The sequence below is a fragment of the Thamnophis elegans genome, chromosome 4, assembly GCF_009769535.1.
Source record: "Thamnophis elegans isolate rThaEle1 chromosome 4, rThaEle1.pri, whole genome shotgun sequence".
NCBI classification, from domain to species: Eukaryota; Metazoa; Chordata; class Lepidosauria; order Squamata; family Colubridae; genus Thamnophis; species Thamnophis elegans.
In genome coordinates this window covers 42529461-42552758 of record NC_045544.1, presented here as the reverse complement: position 1 = coordinate 42552758, position 23298 = coordinate 42529461, and the positions used below count along the sequence as shown (strand labels likewise).

The following is a 23298-nucleotide window of genomic DNA, read 5'->3' as shown; positions in this document are numbered from 1 at the left end:
TTGATTTTTAACTCAAATTAAAATTAATGCAAAAAACCCGACATTTATGTAAGAACGTGTATACATTCTTGTGTATTTTTCGGAGTATAAGATGCACCTTTCCCCCAAAAAGAGAGGGTGAAAAACTGGGTGCATTTTATCCATCGAATACAGCATTTTTGCCCTCTAAACCCCGTCCCCACGCATCCCATTTTTCAGAAAAATGGATGTGCAGAGGGTTTGGGAGGCCTGCAAAGTGCTCCTGGGACTGGAGAGGGCAAAAACAAGCGAAAAACGGGCCATTTTTTGCTCATTTCCCTCAGCAGCACTTTTCAGGCCTCCCAAACCCTCTGCATGCTCCGTTTTAACATAAAAATGAGGCGTGCAAAGGGTTTGGGAGCCCAGCAGAGTGCAAAAACTTTTTTAAAAAATTTACCTCTTCAAAATATTGGTGCGTCTTATACTCTGATACGGCATATCATTCTAACATCTTATACATCAGGGCACTTTACATATTATTTCCCAGATACTCCATTATAAAATATGTGCAATGAATAATGACATCAAGGCAAAGGTCAATAAAGAAGTACTATATTTATTACAGCCCAGGTAAGTACTTGGCCCCAGTATTTCTTTATAGTCATAAAAAAAACCTGAGTTGGGAATTACTAATAATAAAGCATGAAAATTTCAGAGGAACATCAGAATTTTTAAAAATGCCCTCTTCCTTAATTTTTCTTTTCTTTATTTAAGAGAGCTGTACTAGCTGAAGTTAACAGTTTTTGTATACATTTTTAATAATATTAAAGAATCTGATTTAAAAATCTGATTATTATGCTGTCTGTTGGATTAGATTTCAACTTGAAATAATGTATGTAATAATGATTTCCTGATAAGAGACTTAATACTGATTAAGTCACTTGGCTACATTTAAACGTAAAATCATATAAAAATAGTTTGTAGACAATCTAAATCTTTATAATGCAAACTTCCCCCAAGCCCTATTGTGATTACTTCACCTGCTTTTGTAGTTTTGGGGATTTTGACAACTTCATGAAGGTCAAGTGAGGCTTTAAAACTTTGTCATCTGTGACGATACCTTTTTCTTGAAACATCTTCTTCACAATTTCTAGGTTTAAAAAAATAGAAATACTTAGAGGTACATCGGAGAATGAGAAATATCTGTTTCATAAAAAAAGAAGAATCCACTGAAGAGAGAGAACACTTTATTTTTAAATTGGCTACAACTAAACCATATAAGAGCCAAGGTGGCGCAGTGGTTAAATGCAGCACTGCAGGCTACTGCTAGATCAGCAGGTCAGCGGTTCAAATCTCACTGGCTCAGGGTTGACTCAGCCTTCCATCCTTCCGAGGTGGGTAAAATGAGGACCCAGATTGTTGGGGGCAATATGCTGACTCTCTGTAAACCGCTTAGAGAGGCCTGAAAGGCCTATGAAGCGGTATATAAGTCTACTGCTATTGCTATAATTTTACACATGTAATATTAATTGCATCTAATTATGGTGCTGATTATTTCTTGGAGAAAGCAGGTATGCTGCCTCCAACATGGCTATATATTGATACACAAGTATTGCCTTATTCTGAGATCGCTCTCACACTTCATTTTGCAATTACTGGTATGTGTGAAAGCAAAATGTCAGCTCACATTTGCTTCAGGCATATTAATGCTAAATCACGTTGTGTATGAAACTTAAATGTATTTGGAAAGTCAGTAGTAAAGCAAACATTATTGTGACTTTTACAAATGTGTGATCTGGCAGCAGAACTATTTTTAGTCTATTGCAATGCATTTTTTAAAATCTTAGACAGATTCAAGAGTTTAAACTTTTTTATCATAATAACATATTTAAAATAAGAGGGAATTGTAGAACCACAGAGCTGCTGGAAAGTTCACTGAGTCCACATCCTGCTCAGTGCAGGAATCTAAATCAAAGCATTCTTAACACATGGCTGTATCGCTTTAACTTGAAGACATTAAATGGGACCAACTACCTTCAAGGTGCTCTATGTGTTTCGTTTTTTCCTATTGAACTGGATTCTGCCTTCCTGTTACTTACTGAATCTTGCACTCTAAAGAGAACAGGGAATGCTTGTCTATATATCCCTTCAAGTATTTGAAGAACTCTTTCAGTCAACTTTTGTCAAGGCCCTGCTTCTCCAATGTCTTTTCACAGGAGTTCATTTCTAGCTCCATGATTGTTATTTTCTGAATATTTTCAGTTTTCCTCAATCTGTCTTGAAATATGTGCCCAGAACTGAACACAACACTCAAGATGGGATTTGACCAAGTAGAATGGTTACTACTTACCATATAGAAATTATACTTTTATTGATGTGATATAAAAAGTGTGTTTGTCATCTTTCAATACATCAGTTGGTTTATATTCAGTTTTCAATCACTTACTACTGTAATATCTTTTTCAAAAGCACTATTACCAAATCACGTATTCCAAAGCTGTACCTTTGATTTTTATTACCGAAGAACTTTGCACTTGTCACTTTCAATTTTCATTCTGTATGTTTGATTTGAATTTCATTTCTGTCTTCTGGTATATTAGCTATCACATCCAATTTTCTATCATCTGCAAACTGATAAGCATTCCTCCACCACTGTGCCCAAATCATTAATTAAAACCCTGAAAAATAGAAGACTGAACCAAGCAGCATTCTCTCTCCAATTTGATGAGGAACCACTGACCAGAACCTGATGAGTATGATTTTCAAGCCAATTATAAATCCACCTAATGATCATGCCATCCAGCCCATACCTAATAGCTTTTTAATCAATATAGTATGGAGTCCTTTGACAAATACTTTTCTGCAGTTAAGATAAAGTTTGTCTACAGTAATCCCATAATATATGAAGGAAGTTACTGCAGCAGAACTATTTTTATGACATAATGACATAAAATTAGTCTGGCCAAATTTGTTCTGGACAAATGCACGCTGATATCCAGCAATTGTAAATTGTTTTCAAGGTATTTACAGATCAATATTTTTAAAGCCGCTACAGAATTTCCATAGGTATTGCTATGATGCTGACAGTTAGTTTCTTGGATTCCTCCACCCCCACCCCAATTTTGGGAGATAGGAATATTTGTCCTCCTTCATTCATGAGGCACTTCATATCTCTAGAGTGCCTCAAAATCTAATACACAAGGTTTCATCAAGCCATTTCCTTCAATACTCTTAAGATGCAAATAACCTGGTTCTGGAGACTGAAATAGGTGTTCCTTAACATGGTTCTTTTAGCACATTCATTCTGTCCTTCACATTTTGCTGTGGACCACATTGATTTTTGTTGGACCAAAATAGGAACTACATAAGTCCATTTTTTTTTGTTTACCTTCTTCACTGAACAGTTGGGATACCAGTTTTTAATTCTCCTTTGTTAATATAATATGATCATGGATCAGAAAACTGTTCTCTTTGAATTTTTAAAATAGGCTACAGTTATCTGATGAAAGGCTTATATTAAACTTTAAATGTTAATATCAATGGTTTATTGTAATTTCTCAGTATCTCCTTCTGACATTCATTTTCTATTTTAATTTCCTTTGCTTTATTTTTATGCAAAGAAATCTGTGATATTTACAGTTGTTAATACAGCTGGATTCAGACTTCATGTCTCAGTAACATTTCAGACATGTCCTCTGATTTTTCTCTTTGAACTAGAAATTTCAGGCCTGTTCAGAGATTCTACGTAAGTTGGGAATGCCCAAAACTGAGTTCTACCTATTCTATCTCTGTCTTCAAAAGTCCATTTCTTCATTCAGCTAAATAGTTACTAATAAATCTATTTAACAGACCTATTCAGTAATAGCACTTATACCGCTTCATAGCCCTCTCTAAGCAGTTTACAGAATTAGCATATTGCCCCCAACTATTTGTGTCCTCATTTTACCGATCTCAGAAGGATGGAACACTGAGTTGACTTTGAGTTGGTCAGGATCAAACTGCTGGCAATTGGCAGAATTAGCCTGCAATAATGCATTTGAACCATTGTACCACCATGGATAAGAGAGAAAACTATTTTTGTCCCTATTGTTCCAATTTTTAAACATTTCTAGAATCAAAAATATAAATCTACAACAGAACTTCAAATAATCTATAGGTAGTCCTGGTTTAGTTCCACATCTAAAACCAGCAACTTGGTTCTTAAGTAAATGATCACTAGGTGAAACCACAATTGTATTTATAATCTTACTTTGGATTTTCTTTGTTTTCTTTCTTGTTTGAGCCATGGTGGCACAGTGGTTAGAATGCAGTACTGCAGGCTACTTCTGCTGACTGCCGACTATTTGCAATTTGGTAGTTCAAATCTCACCAGGCTCAATGTTGACTCATCCTTCCATCCTTCTAAGGTGGGTAAAATGAAGATCCAGATTGTTGGGGGCAATATGCTGACCGTGTAAACTGCTTAGAGAGGGCTGTAAAGTACTATAAGTCTAAGTGCTATTCTATTTACAGACCTGTGAATGATGTAAATGTGACAATTAGTTGTGAAGTTACATTTTCATCTTTGTTGTAATTGCAACTGATTGCTAGATGAGGCAGTTGCAAAATGAAAATTACCTGTATTTTCTGTCAAAAAAACTTAAGATTTATGTTGAAAGGCAAAATGACCCCAGAACTATAGTTACCAATTATAGTCCAACAAATATGGCCGAAATGAAGTTGTAGCACTAAATAAAATTTGCTCAAAATTGAAAAAGGAAAACTGTTCACCAACAGAACCTAAAATACTTTACTTTACAGTGAAAATTATAAACTTTTAATAAATCTAGAAAGATTATAGAAGTGACCAGAAAAATAACTATCTATAAGTGACAGCATAGTAATAAAAGATCCCTCTGCAATCAGTATCACCAAAGCATATCCATGTTGAAAAAAGAATTGCTCATTTTTGGTTTTCGCAAGTCAAAAAACCTTTGAAGGCCACATGAAAGTCAGTACTTTTCAAATGATATTTTAACTGGTTGTTTACTAAAGTAGAAAGCTCATTTAAAACAACTTGTTCAATGCTATTTCAGTCTTCTGCAATGTACAGCAATGGGGATTCATTGATCATTTTCTAGGATACTTTTTAGTTCATTCAGATTTGAGCTGTACCTTGTATAAAGTGGTAATATCTGTTGAGATTGCCCTTGAGTTTCCTACAACAGTTAGGATTGGGTTATAGATGCATAAAAATGCGTTGATAATAAAAATGATAGCCACCAGCAAGGTTTATGCAACACTTTCAAACAAGGAAGCAATGAAGCAGGAAAAATAAAATATGACACAGAGAAAGGAAGATTATTTGCATCCTATTCTACTTCTAGCTCTTGCCTGTTTCAGTCTCAGTCATTCTAGGAAAATGTGGCTTTTGGAAGAAAAAAAGAATTCTTACCTACTTAATATAATGATTAATTTGTTTGACTTCTCTGGAAATCTGAAAATTTTTAGAATGATTGTCTCAAGTTAAAAACATAGGCAAACAGCTGAGAGATAATGATTTACTTTGCAGAAATTTGGGATTTAATTTGGGATTCAAAAGGATCTTGGACTACTGAATTTATTCTGACATTGCTATTAACTACACCTACTAACCAAGCGGAAGTTTTACGCTACTTGAATTTTGAACAGTACAAATATTTTGGAACGACAAACATTGTGTCCAATAGCTATATTTAAATAAAGACTTATTGTACTCCCTAATGCGTTCCCCTCCTCCTTTCCTGATTGCTGGGTACCGCTTGTAAATGTAGGCTTTTATGAAATAGGAGTCCCATTTCATGCTACAAAGAGCCAGAGTAAGTGCTGCTAACGTTGTCAATAAAGACCCACAGTTTCAAGACATAAGCTTTTCAATTGTTAGTTTGTGTGCCGTCAGCACAAAATAGGGAAGAAAAGTCATTGTTTGAGATAAATGCTTTCTCACAGCTTAACAGTATGAAAATGTATTTCCAATTACTCTCCCTTCCCTTTTTTGTAAGATGCACGTGAGATTTTTTTTTAAAGCTTCACTTATAGGTGTTGAGGTGCTGATGCACCAAATGTTACAACTGTGTAACAGCAGATGGCAGCACTTCACTGACCATGGCTGATCTTGTGAAAGTTTATTAAAATGTGTGTTATGTGTGAGAGCCTAATTAATAGCAAAAAATGAAGCACTATTAACGTACGTGTGTGTGTGTGTGTGTGAATGCGCACGTACTTTTTAAGTTTGGAAAGAAATTCCTATGAAGAACAGATAAAGGATAGGGGACTATTTAACTTATTTCATTCACCTGGCTTTCTTTCTAGACTCATCAAGCTGCCCTCTAAACTTAGTCCCTTTTGACACTGTTGAAATTTGACAAACTCACTGTTTAAGGAACCACAGTATCTGTGCAATTATTTACTCTAATTAACAGCAATCTAGGATAAAATTATTTTTTCTATTACTTTTTCATTTCCTAGGTGATTTCTATTATTATATTTTACCATTTGTGTAAATTTTAAAATGTACATTACTGCACTGTGATCAGAAAGCCATTTCTTTGTGAAGCAGCATTTAGAATCCCAAGGGATTCATTCCATTCCATTTTGCTACATTTTTTTTCTAAGCACTTAGGTTGCTCATTTATTTACTGATTTTTTTTCAGTAAAATCTCTGGTTCAATTAACAGCTACGGAGAGATTTGTTCTTAGACAATCAACATCTAACCCACAAAAAATATGGAGGCATAGCAGGAAAAAGAAAGCCTATTAAATAAACTTATTTAGAAACACATTAGGAACAAGTAAAAATATTATTAGACTTATTTTGTGTATAGTACGATACTCATATGATGCACAATAGTTACAGTGTATATAATATGTATACATGCTGAAGGCCTGCTTTGTGTGTGAACTTTTACTTCAAAATGATTTGAGTAGACTCACTGCCAAAATTTACACAAGTTTCTCGGGAAAAACTACATGTTATTTGCAACCTGAACAACGCCAGCACAAGATTAGTATCTAATTAAATTCTTATAATCTGCTTGTTGGCTGACCTTAACTGCTCTCATTTCCTGTCATTTCTTTATATTGTTCTTCCTCTAAACCGCTTTGGTGCAGTAATAAACAATAGACAACCTAATAACTCTTTTTTACAAAAATGAAACAATAATCCTAACACTTAAAGTAATATAATTGGCATAACAATACATTGGAATTAGACAAACACAATACAAAGTGTTGTACTAAGAGAAGCAGTAAAATCTGGGGGGGGGGGGGTTGTCTGTGGAAATATCTAATAAAGAAAACACATGACATGATGTCACCATGTTGGCAATGTTTCTTTTGATTACAAAAAATGACAAATAGACAGAAACAGATTACGTATAATAATATATATTTGTTTTTATGAGATGTATCCAGGGGTGGGTTCCGGCTTCTTTTACTGATGATTCACTCAGGGGCACGGGTGCTTTCTGTGCGCTATGCACACATGCGCAGAAGCAAAACACAATAGAACCAGTAAGGGTGTGTGTCCGACCAAGTTACTATCTATTCGGCCGAACCGGGCCACCCACCTCTGGATGTATCCAAAAGCCATATGTAGAGTAGATGCATTTGTTTGAAGTGATTTGTGTTCCTTAAGTGTTTGGCTACCCTACACAAACTTATTGAAGCAGGTTTGGTTGCTTTAACAGAAATAAATTTTAGTTATAGGGGGGAAAAATCAGGTAGGCAGAAAAGCATCTAGCCAACTAAATCCAACCACAGGCAAAGTTAGGAACAGAATGTTCATGTGCAAAAAAACAGGAAAGGGGAATTTGAGATTAACAATTTCATTAAAAAAAACCAGAAATAGTTAGCAATAAAACCACGGAGAGAATTCCTAACAGATTTTCTGTGTCTTGTGGTCAGTAAGTTGTAAAAACTGAAGTTACATCTTCAATAACATCATCTTCTTTTCCCTTCTCTTGCAATTTTTAGGAAAGTATTCAAGAACGTAAGAGAATTAGCTTGGTTTTTAAATTAATTAAATAGGGGGTGGGGGAGGAATGAAACAGAAGAAAGAGCAAGTGAAAAAAATACATTCAAATTTAAAAAGAAAACAAAGAGCCATATGCAAGTTTCAGAGGAATTCTGGATTCAGAAACAAAGTGTATGGATGCAGAAAGATTTCTTTGGCTCCTTCCACATTTGAAACAGCTGGCTTCTCACTGACCTACTTACTTCTTTGGGATGCCCATCTACTTCTCTCCCATATGTAATCATTAATGACTTTTTTTCCCATTTACAAAAGAAAGCAGTGCTAGAGGCAGGAAGATGGGAGGAAGGAAATGGCTGGACCATTAATTTTCTTGGAACCTCCTTGCAGGTGGTCCTTTTTTCTTCTCCCAGCTTTGAAACTCTTCTCCTTGGACACCATGAGGTAAACCATGAGCATCTTCATGCAGTGCAGAAGAATGAGAGGAGTGACGCTGCTGGCTGTGCCACAAATTAAAAAATAGCTCTAAAACTTAGTAAACGACTTTGAGATTCAAAAATCTATACAAATATTGGCAATGCATTTCCCAAAACAGTTGCATTTGTTCCTGAGGAAAATAATAAAAATAAGAGAACAAAAAGGGGGCAATAATGTGGCAGACAGTTCAAGTTTTAATCACAGTGAAATTATTCCTCTAGAGCTCACTAATCATTCTGCTCTACGGGAAAATATCCTGAAAGAAAATCTAAGGTATTGTTGTGGCCCGTCGACTGCCAGCAGAACTAGCTGCAGAGTCAGATGAGGAGGCGGTGAAGGGAGAGCCTGGGCTGGCTTTGGAGATGGAGACGCAGCTGTCTTCAGGGCCTCAACTGAATGAGGGGCAGGCACAGATGGGGCCCAGACCAGAAGCACGTGTGCGCAGAAAGGAGAGCAAAGGAAAACAATAAGCCGGTTCTCAAGCAAACATGGATACTAGCCAGGTGACAGGAATTTCCCTTGGTGATTTCCTTGAAGCCTGGCACGCCAGACACATGCCTTTCTTGGTTGGCATGGAGAGCAAGGAAACTGTGTGGCAAATGGGCTTTGCTGAAAGATAATACAGGAAAACTAATTTGGCTACATAAAGGTACTTAAAAGGGAAAATGTTGGCGTTTCTTTTTTTTTCTCTTGTCTGCTTGTCTCTTTTTATATCTTCTATGCAACCATGTGGTTTGTTTGTTAAGATTTGTGCCTTCCCTAATTTACCAGATTTGTGCTGGGAATGACTAGGGTATGTAAACATGAGATTTCTTTTTCCCCCCTCCCCTCTTATTTTCTCCTTGTCCTTGTGTATGTGTGTCTAAGTCTTTGTGCACTCTCAAGGTAATTGTAACTATAAAATGTCTCCAATCCAAAAAGACAAGAATTTTAAATTGCTCAATGAAAGGAAAGAGTATACTGGCAGAAATTGCCTTTGCTCCATTTATTAGACCCAAAAAACTGAATGAAGTGGGGAGGAGTCTTTACTTTGTGTTTGTTTGGCCAACAAAAACAGAGTAAAGAGAAGTATTTTTTCTTCCTTCCTTCCCTGTACCTTAAAGTAACAACCCAGGGAATGTTTTAAGTTCATTTGCAAGAAGTTTCATCCTTGCCTTTATTGTGTGTTTAAATGATTTTACCTATTCATCTCTTTCCTGAAGCATGTGAATCCAGACCCCATTTCTCATCTGTGATATCCCAATAATGTTACCAGCAATACTGGTGGGTTTTTTTTTTCAAACTCTGCCTGCAAGCTATCTACCCCACCCCCTTTATCTCTAATCCTCCAATGCCTTTTCTGTAGGGGAGGAGACCTTGTTCTCATGTCTTTTAGTCCTGCACAGATGAGCAGAACACATAGATCCAGATGCCTCCAGAGGAGACCTTCCGTAAGCCTCTGTTTAAGTCTCATGTTTGGCTCATTGCGACTTGGATGTGTTCTCAAACTTCTATGAGTCTCAATGTATTATCAAACCTTCCATTCTCCAACGTGAATGGAACTTGGAGGCCCTGTTTTCCTTCAAGGTAGGCACATCTGGCTTCCCATTGATCTGAACCTCTTTGAGGTTCGGCAGGCCTTCAACATGATGGACTGGAGAAACTGGCATGGGCCACAGACTATGTCGAGAAGCGCTCCCGGTGAGTTTGGACCGGTGACAAGGGCTTGGCCTGATGCCAGCAGATCCTGAATCCATCTGGTCCTGAATGCCAAAGAAGCTTGAATTAGGTAGTGGGGAAGATTGTATTCTGCGAAGTGAGTAGAGAATTTTTTTTTCCTTTTGAGGGGAGTGTTGCCTTGTGTCTGCATGTATGAGATGAAGGAAATTCCTACTAGAGGTTTGCCTTCGACATGAGTAAAAACCCTCTGCACATCTATCTGGCCAACCTACTCTATTGGTACTAAGGTAGAAACCTGGCCTCCAGGAGGCAGTTTTGATTTAGATTTTGTCAACAAATTTTCTGATTTTCTGGCCACCATCAGATGAACCGAAGAGGAGCTCTACCTCAGTTTCTTCTCCAATCTCCTTTGTTGCCCAGATATTCAGAAAGCATGTGGGCTAACTCCCTCAACCCTTCTCTTCTTCTCCACCAATGTTAAAGCACGTGATCACCTTTTCTGTTCAGGGCTCAAGCCATGTGGCCCTGTCCACCATTAAACCATCTTTCCAAGCAGCCTCCATGTCTCCAATGTCTTTTTTCCCACTCGGAGCCGAACCCAGAAGGACATTTCTTTCAACAAACTCAAGTAAGCATTTATTATCAGTGTGTACCACTGATTTTGGTTTTTGATATTGACTGGAAAGACTTCTTTCCCACTTCTTCATGCAGTATATTTTCAGCTGTGTGATGTTTAATTGGTTCCTTGCATGCACACAACCCCCCCGTTTCAAATCACCTGACATATGTCATATTAATTAGTCCATTTTCATTTGGCGTAGCCATTTCACAAAAATTAATAATAACTGAGATCTTGACTCTACTTTTTAACTGTGTGAATTTCTAGAAACACAGTTGTCAGGAAAAATATTGCACAGCATGAGATATTTCATGATGTCATATATATAACTGGGTAGAACAAAGGACCATTAGAGTGTTTGGTATTTATTTTTATGTTTTTCTCATAACTGGTTATTAGTTATTGCTCCTAGAAACATTTTGTTTAGAGATTTAAAATTAAAATACAAGGCTGCTCTTGTTGTTTGTGCTTTCAAGTCATTGACACCTGACAACTGCCTGGAACATTTTCTAAGCAAAATTTCAGAAGTGGTTTACCAATGTCTTCTTTGTAGGGTTGAGGGAGAGTGTCTGGCCCAAAGTTACCCAACCAGCTTTTACGCTTAAAGTGGAAGTAGAACACATGATCCCCAATAACCTCATATTTTATCCACTATATCAAATTGGCTGTCATATCAAAGAGATATAATGCTACAAAATTTAATAATGCTTAAGTATTGCAGTATACAATACTAGAATCTTTTGAGTTAAAACTGGAAATACTTTTTTTTTTTTTTTGGCTTTCAAGGTCCAACTTGGAAAAATGCTCCCTTTCTAATAAGTCCTGACTTATTTCGAAGGATGTGTATTTTATTTTCCATGAGTGGAACAACATGTTTATCTCATTCTCCCTGAGAATGTTTTCAATGCTACTAAAACTGCCCCCATCTCCATCCTCCAGTTTCATACTAATCATTTGGAAATTAGAGGAATACATAGAACGCCTGTGAATCTTATATTGAGCTATGTAAAACATAATCAAAATGGCTGTGGCCTTTGCAACTTTGAAAAATTCTCCTAATGTGAGTCACGCAATATTCAAGCATGGTACGACTTCACATTCCTTTGAGCACAAAAGAACATTCATTGCATCTAATAATGTCTTAAAGGAAAACTTTTCAAGAAATGATTGGAATTTGGGGAACAGTAAAAGGACAATGTCAAACTCCAGGCTTTTCTCCCAGACTGAGATCTTTTTGTTACTTTATTTTTCCAACACTTTGGTTTCTCAGATGGTTTCTGTTTTTTAATACCACGTTTTGTATTGCTCCCATTTAAAGTTCCATTCAATTGGATCTAATGCCTACAATCTCTCATTTCTCATATACGCAGCAATTCCCAAGAAATGCATATAGGCTTTACTTTCTCCCTGCTTTTCTTAGCAAGTGATACATGACAACAAGTTACATCTCATTCTGAAAATTGTTTGTAGCCATCCTGACCACTTGCCAGAGATAATTTCTTCCTCCATAAATCTGTGTTATTTAGTTAAAGTACTGTATTTGGCAGCCAACCAAAATTGTAATTGCAATCAAACTCTCCAAGATATTGGCTTAAAAGCAGTATTGCCAACACCAAAGGATGAAAGTCAAACAAAATCATATCATTGACATTACTTTCTCCATTAAACCTTCCTTTCCCATTCCTACCTTCATGAATTTTATACCCTCTGACAAATATCAATATGTATGTACAACATGAAATAAATCCTACAAAAATTTTACACATCTCCCACCTTCACAAGACACCAACTACAAACCTCCACTGATGTTTAAGCTAAAAATTCTACTTCCTTGATACACTTGAAGTAATAACTGTTTTCTTTACACTTAAGCAACCAACAAAGTCCATTTTATATATTTTTTGCTATGCTGTTTTCACTAAAGATATTTCTGTGATTGCCCCTCACCTCCCAGTTCACATTTCACACATTCGAACAGGAAAAAAGTTCTGAAGAGTATTTGCCGGCTTGCAGATCTGTAGCCATGCAATGCTCTCATGAGTTGCTCTTACATAATACGTATTCTTGAAAGATCTTGTAGAGCTGTAGAGCTATGGAGTAAGATTTTTTTAAGGCTTCTTTGTACATTTTTAATACTTTCAAAATGAATTAGATCTTAAGGAAGAATGTTTTACAATCCAATAGATAAATGTGCACATACATACTATATAAGTGCAGTACATGCGTCTGTGTGTACAAACACGTTTATGCAAGGATGCCCAGGAACTTAATTACTCCTCTTTTGGTGAAGGAAAGGGAAAGGCTTTTAAAAAAAAATCTCAGGAGCACTGAAAGCTCTGGGAACACTTAGCAATTTGCAGATTTGAAGCATAAAGGGTGAGTCCTCTTTGGCTGTTCCTTCTGTGGCCTCGGACATAGTCCAGCTCAGCATCAGAAGTTGCTCTTTTTAAATTCTAAACCCACAAGCATACAAACATTTAACTGAAAGTGGTTTAGATCTGGAAATGGCGAGAACAAAGTGTAGCAATCACAGGGTGGTTTTAAAATGGATTGAGAATCACTTACAATGGGAAAGCTAGTGATTATGGCAGAGTTCTGTGTTTGAAACATTATCTACATAGGATGCCTTATTGTTCAGTGCAGTCCAATCAATCTCATGTAGAACCCTTGGCTTTGTAACCTTCAAACACGATCTCACGGATGAGACAGCAATAGCAGACCTTATTCTTCTGTGGCTTTTTCCTTAATATGAAGATTGGTTTGCAGATGCTTAGATTATCAATGAATATGAGTCTCTGCCTATAAAAACCTCTAGCTCTGTGATTCTAAATAACTACTGTTGCTCTCTTCATAACAGGACGATGGATACAGTTGTGCATTGCATGCAAGTGGTCTATCACTTCGTTATATTAATGACAATCTTTCATTTATTATTATCTCTGTTTCTGATGTAATAAAAATAATCATTTCCAGTTATAAAAAGAATTTTAGTAAATCACGTTAATGTTTGCAACTTGTTCCATACCTTGGTTTTACTTAGGGTTTAATATGAAGTTCATTTTTGTAGGCATGAAATAAAAATAGTAAGAAAGGATTGCAGGTGCCCAAAGTGTATCTCAGCTTGTTCTCATATCCTGCAATCTCAGGCTTCAGATTATATCTGAATCAAGATTGGGTATCTAATCCTTGTGGAATTGGTGAATTCTATAGGAGTGGTAGTGTAGTGATATTATCTCCACTTCTAGAGCTATTATTTTGTGTTCTCTTTAATTCCAGATTCACAAATGGATCAAACTTGCTCAAAGACTAATGTAGCAGCTATATCTAAATAACATTTTTTTAAAAAATTAAAAATTTCTAATATTAAAAAAGATTTACCTGCTATCTTTAAAAGCGTGGTTGTGTTATCACCCTCTGTCAACTTTACAAATCCAACTTGATTTTTGAAGTGATCAGTACCTTGAAAAGACAAATTCAAAGGTTTTCCTTGCAGTAATTCTTCAATTAAGCCTCCACTCTCCAAGAAAGCACCAACACCACTATCAGAAAGAAAATAATATATATATTAATCTATCAATCTAGCATCTATCTATCTGACATAATACATACAATCACTACATTAGCTTGCTACAAGTAGTTCTGGCTTAATGATCATTGGTTCTGTGTCCAAAGTCATAGCAGCACTCATCGAACAATACTTGTAGCTGGTTCCCAGAGTTATTGCCATTGCAGTGCCCCCATGGTCACATGATCAGAATTTGAGTGCTTTGCTACTCACAAAAAAATTGGATTGCAGAATGCTTCAATTCCTTCTCTACCTACCCCACCCCCATTTCTGCCTTTTTGGCCACTTTGCACATTGACACTCCTTGGTGGCGGCAGAAATGCCGAGGCTGAAATAGAGGCATGGGCCTTTGGCAATCTCACCAGCTGCCTCACTCTCAAGCCTGCTGTGCCTAGTTGACCTGGGCTGTCTTCCTCCCTCTGCTGACAAGGAATGCAAAGCCTGGCCCTACCCAAAGCAGCTGCTGGCCTTCCTTCTCCACAAGGCCCCTTGCATCGTTTAAAAAAAAAAGAGGCTTGTCATTGTCCAAATAGCTTTCAACATTCTCGTGATGCTTTGGAAGATCTCAGAAGCTTTTGGAAGGCTTTCTGAAGCATTGCAAGAACCAGCATGCGTTATTTGGAGAATGATGGGTGCAGCCTTCTCATGAGGTTTCAGAAGGCCTCAGAAGCCTCTCAAAGCAACACAAGAATGGTGCGTGCTATTTGGAAAATTGTGTGCGTGGCCTTAGGAAGGCCTGGGGTAACCAACAGCTGCCTTGCGTAGGGCTAGGCCAGTTATGCCTTCTCAGCAGGAGAAGACAGCAAAGGTAAGCTGGGATCAGCAGGGCCTTCAGAGCAGAAGGCAGAAGGAGCTTTGTGTTGTGATGGCAGGCAGTGGTGTGGGGCTTGAGGTGGCCCTCCTTGGCAGCAGCAGTGCCAGGCCTGAAGTAGAGACCCAGGGGAACTGACAGCAGACTAGACCTCAGCTCCTGTACTGCCACCAAGGAGTGCAGGACAGTCAAAATGGAAGAGACGAGATAGGTGGGTTGGAAGATTAGGAGGAGGCAGGGGAGGCACTCCCTTATGTTAGGAGGCTTGAGACTGGGATAACCCAGTCTTGCATGTTTTTTTTAACAAAAATCTTGTTCTTTCAGATGAAATAGATGTTATAGATGAAATAAAATATCAGACTGGGACTTGGGGGAGTTGGATACAGAGCAAATTACCAAATGGTATGGTCAACCTTGGGCCAGAACCATGGTTTTTGCAAACTTATAATTCAGTATTATTCTGGTGAGAAAAGGATAAGATTAAAACACAATACATCTTAAAAAATAATTAATGGGATTTCCTGCCAATAGACATCATTAAGATTTCAGCCTTATTAAGCCTATTAAGGTCTTTAAAACCGTTGTTGTTGTTATTGTTAACATTGTATTCACATAACTATCACTAGGTGGCAGTAACTACCTTTTAAGCAAGCATCTTTCCTTTCATACTTTGTACTATAAAAATGCAATTTGACTCAAGTATGCCTTAAGCAAAATAAAATAAAATAATAATGGTAAGATATGCAATTAGTTCTTTAATAATTACCAAGATAGCCTACTAAAGCCATAACTGTGGCCCAACATAGTAACCCGGAACACAATCAACACAAATAAGGCATATATATGTTCTGACAATCATTTTCTTTAAATTAATCATTTTCTAGTTTTCTCTTCCCACTCCTTTTTGTCTTCTCTGAACTCTGAAGGGCTTTGCTACAATATTGATGTGAATTGTAGCGGCTCCCATGACACGTCCAGGAGATCACATATGTCACACTTTTCAAGCCATATTATTTCAACTTATCACTGTGCCTATAAATAAATTTAATAATCTCCCATAGCAACACACTACAGTACAGGGAAGAATCAACAGCTAGGAATTGGTTTTCAAGGAAACATGCTCATTATAATTCATTGAGAAGGGCAGCAAAATAATAACTGTTTCCTAGAACAGAGGTCACCAACCTTTCGGACCTCAGGGACCACTACATTCATAATTTTAAATCCTGCAGACGACTAACATGAATTTTAAAAGAAGATAAATAGTATTTAGTGCAATATAAAAAATGCAAATAATTTTTCTGCAGACCACCAAAGTTTTCTTGCGAACCACCAGTGGTCCATGGACCACCAGTTGGTGACCGCTGTCCTAGAACACAGCTTTAAAATTACTGTTGTAAAATCATGGATTTCACAGGAAAAAGAACAAGAAAACAAAACAGGAAGCAGTAAGCCTGGATAATGGATAAGCTCTTAGATTTGAACTACAAAGACCCAATTTTAATCTCTGCTTGACCAGGGATCTCATAACCAACTTTAAAAGGTTGTTGCTATTATGGGAGATAGAAACGGAAGTGGGGTGATTTTATAAATTCCTATAATTTTTTTTAAAAATCAGAGTTTTTAGAAAAAGTTTGAATATAAATGCAGTAAAAAAAGTTTGAATATAAATGTTTCGAAGCTCACAGCAACTCTTTCCCCACATGATTGTTTCTAATATTATATTCTACAAAGAAACTCAACGACTTTCACTGCCTACATGCTAAGGAATGAGGAAGGGGTTGGTTAGTTTCTGTAGTAAAGGCAGCCCTTTATTTCAATCCATTGCAAGTATAGGAACCACCCACATCAGAGTAGTTTTTCTTCCATTCTCTGATAAGGAGGGTCTGTATAAGAGTAACTAGCTGGATTACACGTGTGAACAAGTAAGTATTACATGGTGAAGAAACCAACAAAGAATGCTTTATATACAGCTCTCCCACCCAAGAATGCTCAAAAACTCATTCATGCCAGATTTATAATTTCTAAATAAGTAAATAATAATAATTATCAAGTTGCATGAATACTAATAACTGCCTGGTCTTGGTATCTCCAAAAAAGAGGTATATATTGGAAGAGGAACATACTATTCTTTATACTTTCTTAAACCTTATCTACGCTTTCAGCCACCCAATTTTCTCCCAATCACTTTCTACCCGATATATGCAAATAGTTCTTAGCTATCCTACAAATGTAACTGTCTCAGAGAACTTCTATTGCCAATCTCTAAACTAAGCAACAGCCGATTCATTTGCTGACGGCAACCACAAAAGCGAAGCATGAATGATTCTCACTTCTTCTGCTTCTAATTCTGCTCTATGGGGAAAAAAGCAATCCTCTTTCTCACCAAGAATTGTGACACCTGGAGTTACCTAGATCTCACATTACAACAGAAACTTATCATGCTGGTGACCCAAGACTGGGCTAGCATCTATTATCTTTTGTCCACGCTATGGGATCTTGGAATGTACTTTGAAGAGTAACAAGGATTTTTGAAGTATTTTATTTTCTTTCTATTTTTTCAGAAAGCTACCCCTTAGATTTATTTAATTATTTACCTTTTTGTTTTGTTTCACTATCAAAATTTCTTGTAAAGCAATTATAAACATAAACTATTTTTTAAAAAATATCTTATGAACCCTTTTCAGATTTTCCTTTTTTTTAGGTTTGTCTTTTGTTTTCTAAGAAAATATAACCACCATATCTATAAACCACTTGGTAAAAAGACAAAAGTCAAATCCAGGTAAATGCACTCAAGTCAATATTTCAAGTGACATTATGTTAGGCTTAACAAACAAGCAAGCTGTCATCTTGACTTCCTATTATAATTGAAGAACCAGTATATATAATGTACTTATTGGAGAAGTTACTGTTAAGATAACACAAGGTCAAGGCCACAAGAAATAACCATTTGCAGGAGATAGGTTCCTCTCAGATAAGGATAACAGAAGACAGAAAATGAGCTGGTTGGACATCTGAACTTTTCCTGGAATGAATCAATTATGGAAAACATATCTAGCCAGATGATATTGTAACATTACCACTGGATGAAAAGATAGCAAGATGTTTAGATAACCTTTGAGTGACTGCTGTGAAAAATATGGTAATTATATTAGTAACAGCTATACAAACATCTGAGATTGTAAGTGTCAAAGAAGACTAGGGCCATCATCCAAACTTTTATAAAATTGTGATCATTTTATAAAATTGAATGGTTATCAAAATAAAAAATATGGGGCATAGAGAAGAGGTGCTATCAGATTCAGAAATGGAAGAATTTTTTATTTGATGACAGAGGAAAAAAAGGCTAGAAGTACTGTATATTCAACCAATATAAATATGTTGTAAAATACACCACTTTTAGGTGGTATATTTAGCACAGCATGAGCAAAGGAATTCTTCTGCTAATTTTACACAGTAAGGAGAGGGGGGGGGAGGGAGAGAGAGAGAGAGTTTTTATTTAACAATAAATTCATAAACGTAGGTTTTAGATAATGGACTGGCTTTCAGTAATTGATGGTATGCTGAGACACAGACTGAAGGAGAAGACCTGTTTCCATATGACCCCCTTTTTAATTAGTGAAGGATGAAACTCCATAGTCAATATTTTTAAGTGACCATTTGCATATTTCACTACTCCTGCTATAGAATACAGAACTTCAAGTTGGCACTGAAAGAACATTCAGAAATAATGAGCGCACAAACATAAATTGAATTATGAGGAGACAAAGAAATTGCAGGAAAAGGGAGAAAGGGAAAAGAAAAGGCAGTGGATGTAGCAAAACAAGTCTTTATAAGCAGTCCTTGTTTTTTTTAAATAAATCATTAAATAAAATATAATGTTTAAGAGACTGCTAATATCAGAAATGAAACTTCTTCACTTTTTTCATTGTTAACTTAAAGCTGTGTTAAAAGTAAATTTTGCTGCAGATCAATGGTGTATTCAACATCTGCTAACTGTAGGATTTAAGATCACAGCTAAAATTACTGGAAGCAAGTAAATGGAAATGTTTTGGCTTTTAGCACAGTTATGTTGAGAGGTTCAGCCACAGACTCATTATATCCTCCAATTTACCACATGATTTATTTTTGCTAAACTCAAGCCATTAACTGCTTTGTGAAAAGTCAGAGATGAACACAAAGTTCCCAAAAACAGTTTAACTATTTTTTTCTTGTCAAAATTCATAGCCTTCAGCCAAGTGCAACCGTGTATGAAAAGTATGTGAGTGGACTTTGGTGGTGCCATCAATATTAAGTACAATATATACTCACCAGAAAGTTAAAATCTAGCTTGAATAGACAAAGATAATCAACATATGCCATTTCTGTCCTCTAATCAAGCCTAAATTCTGACTGCGAAGAATCTGGATAATCTGTTTCATTTAGTCCAAAGATAATATGTCACCACCTTCTCAACCAAGATTAGAAAGTGGGCGAACATTATTTAAAAGGGCTGGCTCTCTTCAGACAACAGAACACTATTCAATTCTTAAAAGGAAGGAGCATTACATCCTTTCCCAGAGAGGTGCTTCTAACTTACTTACATCTCACTTAACCATCCAAATGCCCTGGGAAGGACATGGACTGATCCACAACTGGCATAATTCAGGCTACTCAGACCAGTAACCTCTTCTTCTTGCTCAAAACTCAAAAGAAATCCAGATTAAAATTTAAAAAAATGATTTATTCACCAGACTAGGTTCTGTTCAACTAACACCCAACCCAAAGTCGACATCTACTAAGATACCCACAAACTCCAGTGTGCCTGTTCCCCCACATCTTTTCTCAAAAGAATACAGAATACTCTAAATGGAATAGCTGGGCAGCAACTTATGAATGTAATAAATGTAGAGAAAAGTGACATTTTGGTGCTCTTACTGCCATCATGCAATCTCATAAGAAAACCTTCTCAATATTTAATTGTGTCCATTTCTAGGTTTTCACCAGATAAGTTTAAATGCCACTATTTATGTGTAATACCAACGAGGAGCCTATCACTTCAGTTACTAAGTATGTATAAGGTCTAGTTATCTAGAAGTAACTAAACATTTCCCTCCTAGACTACAGAAATTCATATTAATGATGGTTACTGGGTAAGTAATTGATGTCATAATTAATATTAAAATAATTAATAATAGTTTCTACTCCTATTCAATTGTCATTCTTTTCCCAGTTTTATCCTAAACAAAACCAGTTTTAAAACAATTGATTTCACAATGAAACACATACTTGCTAATTGCTTCTTCATTGGACAGATGCATCACTAAGAGGGTGACATGGAAAGAGCCATAATGAATCATTGCTTTGGAGAGCCTATTATCTTTTTGTATGATTGTGTTCTGAAGAGTCTGAATGCCATCTATAATCTAAGATAAAACAGAAGCATATAGAAAACCAAATTACTGTAAAGATTACTACAATTAACAGCAAAAGAAAAAAGAGTGGGGGGAAAAGATTGAGCATTTTAGTTTTAGGTAAGCAAATATGATAGTCAGTAGGGTCATGGAAGAACACAACCAACAAAGGCAAGGTATCCATTATGTCTTAGTGGGATTTATGATGAAAGCCAATCCAGTGTATGGCATTTCCCCCCCCCCCCCTGAAATTGTTCCAGGGGACAAGTATATAATCAGCTCCCTGATTGGAGTTTTAAATCTGCTTCAGTAAATTAGTGGATAAAATGGCTCCCTGCTGTCACATCTTGTTATGGTTTCAGCTTGTAAAATCATGTCACTGTACATCATTTGTGCCCGATTATATGCTTTCACAAACATTTCATTCATATTAATCTTAAGTAAAGGACATGACGGCAAGTAAGATTTCCCATTAAAACATGCAAATCCAATCATAACATTGATTAATCAATACAATCATTGAAAAAAGGACAGACTGTATTAGCTTTTTCTCTGAAGAGAATTGTGATGGCATGTCCAGTCTATTTGACTGGAAATGCCAAAACAAAGCAGTAAAAGAAGCTATTATCACAACAAAGCTGTGTTACATCAACATCATTTTAACAGCAGGTATTGCTAGTTTGGAAATTATAGGAGTGAGAACATGTAGCCCATCCTCAAATATTAATACAGTATATATAGGAATTAGAGCCCATTTTATACCACATCAACATAAAGAGTTTGTTCTTAAGTTATCATTGCTTAGAACATTAAATTCGTACAGAGTCTGGCAAACAATTACAGGATTATAAAGTAACTCCACTAAGTTAAATCAACTGTAACAATAGGATAACAATAGGATAACAATAGGATAACAATAGGATAAGGAATATTAGTATTGGTTAGAGATTCACAAAACATATGAATAAAGTGCTTCCCTGTTCAGTGAGCAGGATCGTACATTTTGTTGTTGTTGTTGGCCTGGGACAAATTTAACATAATGGGAAAGAATGAGGGCTATAATATGTAGGGAGAGAATGCCGTGATATTCATTGAGGATTTTTAAAACTTATTTAGAATTTACATAATAGTATTTTTATAATGTAACCCCTAAATTCTTCAGACTGAAGTAAACTGTACCCTCAATATTTGACAAGTTGATAGCACTGTCAAAAAGCATTGTAAATATGCTTTAATTTGGATCTTTATGCTGCATAGAGGGGTTGGACTTGATGTCTCTTTCACCTCTATTTCTAAGAGTCATGCAAAATAGATTGTGAGGCCATAATTTTTAAGTCTCTAATAAAAGAAGCCTAAATAATATTTAGAGAGTCGAATGATTATTCATTATATTACTCATAGGTTAAATTGGAAGAACTTTTTAATATAAAGACCAAGTTTACTTAGGAAAAGAATATCATTACTTGATGCATGTATAATTCATAATTAATGTTGATCATTTCCTCCCCAAGATTATATTCTAAATAATTTCTAAGCATTATGTTCAACTTTATCTATTTGAACTATTCATTTTCATATGCTGCATGTAAGCTTCTGAGTAAAACTTAAGAAACACTTTACAAGATGTTTACTTTTGATCTGAAAGCAGCAGGAAAATATAATATTCAGTCAAGTATGTTTTGTTTGAAGTAAGCTGAGGTCAAAGAAATCAGTTAAGATTAATCACAATTTAGTGTATGAACATAACTGCCTTTAATAAAAAAGAGCTTCCAAATATCATCTCTGGAACTGCAACAAGACTCACTGCAGTTTCAATTTAATGTATCTCCTAATTCTCAGCGTAAGATTCTCTTTCCTGTAAGTGTAGAACAGTATGGATCACTTGTACAGTTAAGCCTAACTACAGGTTGTCTTCAACTTATGACCACAATTGAGCCCTAAATTTCCACTGCTAAGTGAGGCAATTGTTAAGTGAATTGCTCCTCATTGTATTATCTTATTTGCCACAGCTAAAGCAATCGCTGAAGTTGTTAAGTGAGTCATATGGTCCCTAAGTGAATGTGGCTTACCCTACTGACTTTGCTTCTCAGAAGCTAACTGGAAAAGTTACAAATGGTGCTCACATGAGCCCAGGACAGTGCAATGCTAGTTGCCAAACGGCCAAACTTTGATCACATGAACATGCCATGGATGCTCCAATGGTCGTAATTGTGAAAAACGATCACAAGTCACTTTTTTCAGTGCTGTTGCAATTTCAAATGGTCACTAAACAAATGGTCGAGGACTGCCTGTATAACTCTGCTTACCAAGAACTATCTGTTCAGGGCTATTGCCTCCAAATGACAACAAATGAGTGCAAATTTAAGGGGAATAGAAATTCAAAGAATAATATATAGTATGATAAAGATACTGGCTCAAATAAAAGTATTCATTTTACTGTAAAGTCAATTCCTTTGAACTGAACTTGACTCTTGCAAATTTCATTGCCATGGTTTCCTGACCACAATGTAGATGTGATCTGCCAGTATAGTCTTATGGAAGTCTTTTTTAAATTTACAACCTAACTTGTGACCTGAATGTATCCAGAGAGCTCCTGTCCAAGATCTGACCCCGATTAGCTTTTCAAGATTATCCAGGGTAAGACAAGCCCTGTCATTTTGGTGAACACTTAAGACAAGCAGTAATCAAATTATTTCAAGTTGGGATTAAGGTGGGGGAACCTAAACAAAAAAAGTTTTTTTTTCTGATCATGCCTTCCTGGTAAGAGTAATAAGAAATGCTTTACAATAACGTTATAGACAAAGTATATATCCGGGATAGCAAACC

At 36.2% G+C, this 23298-nt stretch overlaps 1 protein-coding gene across 4 annotated transcripts in view; it reads right to left on the bottom strand.

Annotated features, from left to right (window-relative positions):
• The window catches only part of AKAP7 (A-kinase anchoring protein 7), a 70271-nt gene that overhangs the window by 36981 nt on the left and 9992 nt on the right, over positions 1-23298 (bottom strand). For all 4 annotated transcript variants that reach the window (XM_032215616.1, XM_032215615.1, XM_032215614.1 and 1 more), the window contains exons 4-6: positions 20348-20484; positions 14082-14242; positions 999-1108 (exon numbers count right to left, since the gene is read on the bottom strand). In XM_032215616.1, the coding sequence (XP_032071507.1) occupies positions 999-1108; positions 14082-14242; positions 20348-20484 (408 nt within the window). The remainder of the gene's footprint in view (positions 1-998; positions 1109-14081; positions 14243-20347; positions 20485-23298) is intronic.